Genomic DNA, 9,589 nt, shown 5'->3' on the forward strand with positions numbered 1-9,589 from the left:
TACTTTTGCAAGTACACACACACACACACACACACACACCATACTCACCATACTCCCCATGTAGACAGCCACAAACACAGCCTTTCCCAAATGAGGTGCTTTAACCTTTATAGTTTACAGCCTTCTAAGGCAGAGGCACACACACACACACACACACACACACACTCTCTCGCGGTCAAATGAGGAGGATCCATGAGAACTGCTGGTGGGTTGGGGTCCAGAGAGGAGGAGGCAGGAGAAGAGTTCTGGTCAGCTGGGGCCTTAAGATATCTCTAAGATTCCCTGCAGCGGATGTCCTTTGATTTGGACTGCTCATGTTTTCTGTTCTTTTTGTATTATTATTATTTGTTTTTCTGTGACTTTGATGGTTGATGCGAATGTGTCTTACAGGACTGGTCATCAGGAGCTCCTTAATATGGCTGAGGAAAGGCATCTCTCTTTCCCCCTCCTTCAAAACACTTTTTGCCCCCCCATGGACTCTAAGTCCACTCCACACTGGGCAGGACCCCATGTACGTCCCTCCCATTGCAGTGCTACTGCTCTGACGGCCCTTACTACTTGCAAACAACCCTAACCAAACTACTGGTGTCTCTACTTTAAAACACCTCCAGCGTTGTAGTTGGAGGAAGAAGCAAACAGAGCAGGAAATGAAAGAAGGAAAAAAAAAAAGGTATTTATTTCTTTTTGTGAATTAATATCGTCGGGGAATAATTGGCCTTATTGGTCGTTGTGACGTGCTGAGACTAAACTGGATGGTGAGGACACGAGGCTGACCGATGACGCCTCTGCCCACTCTCGGGCGGCCTCTCTTGGAGTCTGTGGAGTGTTGAACTCCTGAAGGGCTCCTGTTTATGGTGTTCAATACAACTGGAAATGTTCCTGTCACTTTAAGTTGTATTCTTTTTTTTGTTGTTTTTTTTGCGTTGCACACCACCGGAAAAGGGCGAGTGATTCACTGATGGAACCAAGCGTGTCTCTTAAACCACCCCACAGAACACATATCAGTAGCCTGTCAATAAGTGTACTGCTGTGCGTGTGTGTGTTTGCGCATGTGTGTGTGCGTGTGTGTGTGTGTGTGTGTGTGTGTGTGATTGTATGCGAGGTGTAATAGCACTATAGGTGTTTGGTTTTAGGAGTTGAAATATTGGCTTAGTGCATGTCCATGGATTGGGTTACGGTCTCGTGACCTGAAGTATGCCGGATTGCATTCTTGACCCAAACGAGAATGTTCTAGTTGGTGGATCTGACCTCTCAACGGGCGTGTGGTGTGGTGTGCAGCCCAGAGAGCCTGATGAAATAGCCATGCTGATGAATGTCTGTGCCCCCGGGACGGCAGCCTGCAATCTGCTGGACAGTGACACTGGCCTTAGCCACGGGAGCCTGGGACGCTGACTCAGTGATGGGGCGTTGCCCTCTGCTGGAAGGGCCACTGGGGGTGGCGATGATGCCTTCTTGCCCCGCGGCTGTGACGTGGTGTTTCTGGCACTTTGTATTACTTTCTTAACTGAATGATGCGGCAACACACACACACACACACACACACACACCCACCCTTCTGCTGTGTGTATGCTGGAGTATTAATAACTTGAATGCAAACTTTAGTTTGGAGCGCAGCCCACATCGATTGGTTGATGTGCTGACGATGCAGCAATGAGCTGTGAGGTCAGTCAGGGCCCAGATGGACAGGTAATCCACAAAGCCATGTTGGACGGGCGTGTGTGTGTGTGTGTGGGTGTGGGAGGGGGAATGTTGTACAGGCCTCTGCCTGTGAAGAATACAGATGGAGGTGGAGGTGTTGGCTCCCAACCCCACCTCACAGTCACTCGAGACACCCCTGACGTCATGACGGGTGCACCCAGCACTCTTGTGTGTGTTTGTGCTCAGACACAGACGCACGTGGAGCTGACCACGGCTGACCGTTTCAGGCCTGTGTGTGTTGCGCTTGGCTCTTTAATCCAACCCTGACATCCAAAGAGAAAAAGCTGCTGCTGCTGCTTCTATCCAAATTGGGAATGAACTGTCAAAATGGCAAATGCCTTTGATCAAGCAGTGGCTTTCATCTGCATCCAGTAACATTGTGACAGAGGTTGTGTGTCTCTGACGCAAACAGGTTTTTTTTTTCTAGGACCATTTGTCTTTCTCTCATATTCAGTGTCATTTCCAAAGCAGACAGGAAGTACTTTTCTTACCAGGAGAAAGGAAAGCACAAGTTACTGGACAAACTTGGGTGTCAATAATAAAAGGGATTTGAAAATCTCTGCCATTTATGTACAGCATGTTTTGTATATAAATATATATTTAAAAATATAAATCTATTTTATTATTATTGGATTTCTGGTTATTTTTAAAGGAAGACACTACTTTGAGTCTTAGAGGAGGCCTTCTCCTGGGTTTCTTGCTTCATCGAGAGACTGCCTCTAGGAGGGTGGGCATTCTCTGAACATTTGAATCATGACGTTTGGGGGAAGAATTGATTAATACTGTTTTTGCACAACTGTAAAATAGTATACCATCCCACATTTTTTTATTGCTGTTTTAGTTCATACATGGGGGTTATTTTATTTAAAAACTGTAATTCAATATTCAAAGTCATGTACAGTTTTTTTATGTGATTTTTTTGTTTGTTTGTTTTCATTATTTAAATTAAAGCTTTTTTGTGTCATCGTTTGCAAAGCAAGAAGTGTGTGAGTTTTATTTAGGCTGAGTCGTGCTAAACGATGCAGTCATACTACACTGCCGTCATCACAAGAAACCTGCGCTGCATCTTAGCTTTGCCTACAATTGTCCCATTTGAAAGTGATTCATACTAATCAGCTTAATGTACATTGTGTGGAACACGAAACTCAATCTAGAAATGCAGCAGAGATTTTCATGACTCATAAGCATTCATAATTCAGTTTCACAGGGTTGTTTTTTTTTTGTTTGTTTTTTTCAATTCACCACAGGGGACTTCTAATTCTTTCCTGTTTTTATTTGCTGAAGTAACCCAGTAGATGCATGTGGAGGGACCGTAATGTACCAGTTAGTGATGTGAAGTGAAGGTGTCCAGGTGGTTAAGCTGGCTGCTGCCCAGGTTGGCGGTAGCTGTTAATTCTTGGGTAAGCCCTGCAGCGCCCCCTAGCTTACACAAAGGAGCGCTTGATGAGCGAGGGGGTGTATCGGATCTCGTTGTAGCACTCCTCCTCTTCCTCCTGCTCCTTGGGGCTCCTCATCTTCCTCTCCTGGCCGGAGCGATGCAGCCAAAGCACCAGCACCAGCAGGGCCAGCAGCACCAGGGCCATGGAGAGGGTCAACAGCACCCCCTGCAGGATCCCAGGGGAATTGTTTGGTGCTGGAGGACAGCGAGAGAGAGAGAGAGAGAGGGGTTGGATGGAACTGGACATAGGCCATGACCCCTTTTAGTCAAAGGTTATAGAACATTTTTGTTATCACTTAACAAAGGGCAAGAAATGTATTGTTTGCCAATATACTGGAACAGGGAAACTATTGTTAGACTAGTCCTTGAACCTTCCTTTTTGTGAAGAAATCATTTAATTACTGTACAAGGCTGTCATGCATACATGTCTGACATTTGACGTTGGAAAGTGGTTTCCAAGTGAAGGGGAGGTTCAGGATACTCACGTGTGTACACAGAGAGGTTAATGTAGCAGCTGTGGCTGCCAAGGACGTTGGATACATAGCAGCGGTACACCCCAGACGTCTGCGCCGATATATTTGCCATTTGAACAGAGCCTGACATGTCACCTTGGGACAAGAGCAATTTTAGAGTCACTATTCATTCTATTGGATGAGAACTACAACTTTTAGGGAATATGAGGTGAGAATGGAATATAGAATGGAATGTGGGCCGTCATCTCTCCCTGCATGTAGACATGTATCACAGGGTGTTAAACTGAATAGACAAGCTTGAGGTCTTGCACCAGGGTTGTGGCGTCATTTGTGCCAGCTGATGGCTGTGCTGTTTATTTTTAGTGTTCTTGGTGTGTGCGTGCCAGAAACAGAGGATGTCATTCATTATCAACATCTTTCAGTTAATAACTGACAAAAGCTATTGGGAAGTTCTCATGAGATGGCGGTGCTGTCCCTGAGCTCTTACTGTCCATGTTGAGGGGCAGCGTGATCTTGTCCGGCTCTGTCTTCTCCCAGTGCATCTCGGGGGTGGGCACTCCCTCGGAGACGGCGCAGGAGAGCGTCACACTGCCGCCGGCCTCTACGTTGCCCTCCCACAGACACACAGGCAGGGAGGGGGGCGCTGACCAGGCAGGAACATGAAGAAGAAAGGAGAGGAGAGTAAAACGCTTTAATATCCCCAAGGAATAACTTGACTTGCAAAACAGAAGTAATAGATGAGTAGATATTGTTTATACTGTGTGTGTGTGTGTGTATATATATATATATGTACCATGTTTGTATGTATGTATATATATTTATATATACACAGACAGACACGGTACCTATGTACCAGTGTTGCGCGGGTTTGGTCACAAGCGGCCCGCGGTCGCCCGATATTTTAATCAACCCGACAGCAACTCGGACCGCGAATATTAATTAGGACAAAATTATACCCGACCCGCGATCCGACCCGCTTATTTACAAAATGTGTGCTTTTGGTTATAGCCTGCATGCAGTGTTACAGTAGGCCATTTCTGTAAAACAAACGAATTTATTTGCGAAACTTTATGCAGTAGAACTACACGCGGTAGGCATGCAGGACATAATGTTTGCGCAGGAGAGAGAATGAGAATAAGAGCGCAAGCACGCACGCAACCACCAAGGATTAGAACAGGATAAGATTTGAAGGCCATGGACATACATCTTTCTTTCGAAAACAGAAATGGTGAGGCAAGGTAGGCAAGATACATTGCTGGTCAAAACGTTAGCGTAAGAACTGGTTTATAATGCTGAATGAAGCACAAAGCTTTACTACGTCCACTGTTTAAAGTCACAAACACAACGAACTAAGGTAACTTTTATGCATGCGCGAACCTATACATACCGGTAGATATGGCTGTGTAGTCTGTGCCATAACATTTATTCCTGCAGGCTGCCGTTTTGGCTGTCATACTTTTAAATGGCTTCACAAGAAGTAGGCCTAGACCATAACTTGTATACTGTCATCTTCTTTAACAACTTTTCCCAATATTTCCCATAGCCTATATCGCTTTTCCTGAAGGGGTGTCTTTATTATTTTAACTCGCGTCTTGCTTGTTGCTATTGTTGACTTTACTGTAGGCCTATTGATCCTTTACTGTATTGATGCTAGCCTTCTCATGATATTTTAAGTAGGCTTATTTGTAGAAAATATATATTAAATTGATTTTAACTGACCCGCCCGCAAATGACCCGAATATCATTAAAATATTTTGTTTATGACTCATAACCGCGGGTGACTGCGGTCATCCGCGGGCGACCGCTTAATTTCGGGCAGACCGCGCAACACTGCTATGTACATATATATAAAACATCCATAAAATACAGTACACACAACACAGTGGTCATTGTCAGGTCAATTTAGGTCCCTGGTGTCATTCAAGATGGAGCTAGATGGAAAAATAGGGGCAATATCAAAGTGTCATGACCCTAATTACCTACGTATGTTGCATCTTTTAAATGGCTCTCCTGGCTATTTAACAGCACTGAACACTACAGTGTTTATTTCCATTTATCAGTACAGATCAAATGGATTTTAATGGCCTCTGTGACGAATTTAATAATGTTAGCTATTGTAAACAAGAGCAGAGTTAACTAATGTTTATCTAGAATTCATTGGGGGCAGGGGAGGTGTTGATGCTTACTCCTGTGCTTGTAGAAAGTGTTAATGTGGTTATCTTGTGTGAATTAGGCTAGCAGAGCACCGCATGGGACCCAATAATTCAGTGAGCATTTTTAATTAAAGGCCAATTTCCAGACAAAAACATCAGGCTATTATCAAGTGCCCTGCAGGGCCACGTGCATTTCAGGGAAGCTCGTTCATGCATGAAGAACAGCAAATGCTTCTTCAAGGAAATGCTGAAACAGGGAAGGGCAAGGATACAGGAGGGGGGTTGTTTCACTTTCCCAGTGGCATGATCACCACAGATCAATTCATATGGCCCACTCAGGATAAGAGTGAGGAGAGCAAGTGTAAAAGTGAGTATAATGAATTTTATATGCATTTTGGCACATGGTATGAACCCTTACTGTATTATTAATACGTTTACAAAGACATTACTTTTGAAATCCCATCTGTGATGAGGCCTATGAATAAGCCCTAATATCACAGGTTGGAAGGTGTCAGTTTGGGGATCAGCCGAGCGGTAAAGGGGGTCTCTCTTACCCAGTACGCTCAGGCTGAGTTCGCCGATCCCCGGATCTCCCACCTCTGGAGGGTTGCTGACCACGCAGCGGTAGATGCCTGAGTCGGACACACGCGTGTCGTTCAGGATCACGTCGGCACTCCACGGGATTCCTGTGAACCCTACGCGGCCAGTGAAAGCAGGGCTCTCAATCACCTGCCCTTGGTCATACACGATCACCTGCAACACAATCCACCTGCCCTTGGTCATACACGATCACCTGCAACACAATCACCTGTCCTTGGTCATACACGATCGTCTACAGCAGTGTTTCTCAAACTTTTTCAGACCAAGGACCACTTAACCAAAAAAAAAAAAAACTCACGGACTACCTAGCTAAAAAAAAAAAAAAGAGTAGACCTACTTCAACAGTATATTACAATAGGCCTACTCACTGAACCACCTTGCTTATTGTTTCAGAGGATTCATATGATTTCAACTGGCACAGCTTACATAGGCAGTGTTGCAGAACTGTTTGGATTTACATACAAGTTGGTTCAATATGGCAAACAACTCATCTATATTATATTTCACCATGTCTGCTCGCGGACCACTTGGGATTGCTTGCGGACCACCAGTGGTCCCTGGACCACACTTTGAGAAACACTGGCCTACAACACAATCACCTGCCCTTGGTCATACACTATCACCTGCAGCACAAAGGGGTTCCATCCACTTATTGTGCAAAATAAAATATAGGATTTGTGGATGTCATGTGTGGATGTCCGTAAACTTTCATTTCTATTGCACAATGGACTGAGTTCCATTATCACACACACACACACACACACATTTGAGACTTTGATCCTCCCACAACACTATAATTACTGTTTCTCTGAGCTTTGAATAGCAAAGTGCTGTGCTCTCTACTGTCTGTAGGAAACCAAGCCCCAGTTGTCACTGAAGAATTTGCACTCTACATAGTTCAGAATTCAGCAGCCTTGTCTAAACATACAGCCCCAGCAAAATGTACACATATATTTACATTGTCACATTTATGCAGATGTATCTGCATAACCACCAAAGCATCCAGATGTGTCAGAGGTCACATTACATACAAGCTTTTGATACCCATCTGTAAAGCTACATCATGTTTATTCACACTAATGCACTAAACAATCAAACACAGGTGTCTTTTCCAGAACACCAGCGCGGTTGTCATCCAGGGTTGTCAGTACCTGTGAGGGAGAGTCGGGGTCTGAGACTGGCGCTACGGTCCAGATGATGTTGAGGCGCGAGAGGGGGATCATGGTGAAGAAGGAGCAGGGCAGGACCACAGAGTCCCCCTGGATGGCCTCCACATTGGCCTCCCGCACCATGACGCGCACCGCGCCTGGAAAGGGCAGAGGAGGACAGCGTGGTCAACTGAGCTCACACAAGACACAAAAGGACAGGCAGGCAGGCCTCTAACTCAGACAACTATTAATACACTAGAATATAGTCCTCAAGCAGGCAGGCAGGCCTCTAACTCAGACAACTATTAATACACTAGAATATAGTCCTCAAGCAGGCAGGCAGGCCTCTAACTCAGACAGCTATTAATACACTAGAATATATAGTCCTCAAGCAGGCAGACCTCTACCTCAGCTTACTATTAATATACTAGAATAGTATAGAAAGGAGCTGGGGTAGCATGCAGTAGTCTTAAAGGTTTTAGGTTGTAGGTTACAATGGCCCTTGTAATATAATTGACATATGTCCGTTGCTTTGGATAAAAGCATCTGCTAAATGAATAAATGTAAAATGCAAATGTACTCGTCCTCAAGCAGGCAGATCTCTAACTCAGCGTACTATTAATATACTACTAGTCCTCAAGCAGGCAGGCCTCTAACTCAGTGTACTATTAATATACTACTAGTCCTCAAACAGGCAGGCCTCTAACTTGGCCTATTATATATATATATATATACTGTAGAATGTACTAGTATAGGGGTTTTGGTTTGTGAAGACAGCGATCCCTATCCATTGTGAAACTACATTACTGAATCCACAACCGTGCATCCAATAATGTAGTTTTACTGGGGTAATCGGGGTAATTCAATTTTTGTTTTGTTTTCCTCACACCCAATTATAGTGGTCCACAGGTTGCAGAATGGTTATCCCTAGGTCACAATCAATTGGAAATCCCTGTACAAGAATATAGAGATCCTCAGGCAAGCAAGGCCTCTATCTTAATCTGCTTTAATATACTAGAATAAGCCTTATCATGGATACGTTTCTCATTCTCCGATGCCCACGATGATAGCTTTGCACATTTGAGTGAATCGCCATTCAGATGAACTGATTTCATCCCATTCACCCCATCCCATTATTGTGCACAGGCCATGTCCTCCTGTCCTCATTCTACATCTCTCATTACTGTAATAATCACACACACACACACACACACACACACACACACACACACACACACACACACACACACACACACACACACACCTCCTCCCTCATCACGTTGGCATTCCCAGGCCCTTTGTAAGTGTGTGGGAAATGAAAATCAGGCCTAATTGCACATGACAGACTCCGCCAGAGAAGCTATGGAGCCTCTCCGAGGGAGAACAAAGGAATCTGTGCTCATTTGGATGCTCTCTGATGCATCTGCCCAAATCACAAACATTTCTAATATGATTTCATATAAACATTAATATTTTTTTTATGATTTGATGTTTAACCAAAGTCTGAAAATATGCCTCAAACAGTATTTAAAACTGATTCACTCCTTGCATAAGATTATTTATGTGGAGTGGAAATAATCGACTGACAAAGGTTTACATTTACATTTGTGATCGACTGCTAATATGAATTTGACTTATATATTACATATGATAAAGCCCTAATCAACATTCCAAATGATAAACCATGCAATCATTGGGGTAATGTTTACATGGTGGTCAGCATTATTTGTGCCTCTTAATTGATGAACAGCCCATCAGAACTACTTTTTAGCATCATTTATTTTGTTGAATATATCACCATTGCTGTTGTTGTTATTAATAACATGTAAACACATTGTAAACTGAATCAACACAACACATTTCCAGTAGACATTGTGCAAACACTGGTTCCCAGAAACAACTCCCAGCCAATACTTATTAATTATTAGTAATGCATTAGTGCTCATTAATAATAAAAAGAGAGGTTAAGCAGGGGACTCACTGTGCTGCAGAAAGGTGTTCAGCAAGCAGGCGGTCCACAGCAGCCACCATCCTGAGCAGCCCATCACTGACACACAATGAGCCGCTGTGTGTGTGTGT

At 44.0% G+C, this 9,589-nt stretch overlaps 1 protein-coding gene across 1 annotated transcript; it reads right to left on the reverse strand.

Moving 5' to 3' along the window:
• Positions 1 to 3,122: 3,122 nt before the first annotated feature.
• On the reverse strand, positions 3,123 to 9,555 carry LOC143112097 (immunoglobulin superfamily member 11). Its single transcript, XM_076274344.1, has 6 exons — positions 9,492 to 9,555; positions 7,514 to 7,668; positions 6,317 to 6,515; positions 4,097 to 4,252; positions 3,622 to 3,744; positions 3,123 to 3,331 (listed from the first exon to the last, which is right to left on the reverse strand). Exons 1-6 carry the CDS (start codon positions 9,553 to 9,555, stop codon positions 3,123 to 3,125), a joined length of 906 nt encoding a protein of 301 aa, XP_076130459.1.
• Between the last annotated feature and the right edge of the window lie 34 nt (positions 9,556 to 9,589).

The sequence above is a fragment of the Alosa pseudoharengus genome, unplaced genomic scaffold (genome assembly GCF_046254945.1).
Source record: "Alosa pseudoharengus isolate Yale_2024_CS ecotype anadromous, Long Island Sound unplaced genomic scaffold, YU_APseudo_1.1 YU_APseudo_1.1_scf_8, whole genome shotgun sequence".
NCBI lineage: Eukaryota > Metazoa > Chordata > Actinopteri > Clupeiformes > Clupeidae > Alosa > Alosa pseudoharengus.

What these genes read in the sequence shown, in the direction of transcription:
- LOC143112097 (XM_076274344.1), bottom strand. Translation starts at nt 9,555, where the DNA reads ATGGGCTGCTCAGGATGGTGGCTGCTGTGGACCGCCTGCTTGCTGAAC. An exon ending in GAACACCTTTCTGCAGCACA is followed by an intron (nt 7,669 to 9,491) that starts GTGAGTCCCCTG and finishes TGCCCTTTCCAG; the next exon opens with GCGCGGTGCGCGTCATGGTG. An exon ending in TAACCTCTCTGTGTACACAC is followed by an intron (nt 3,332 to 3,621) that starts GTGAGTATCCTG and finishes GCTGTCCTCCAG; the next exon opens with CACCAAACAATTCCCCTGGG.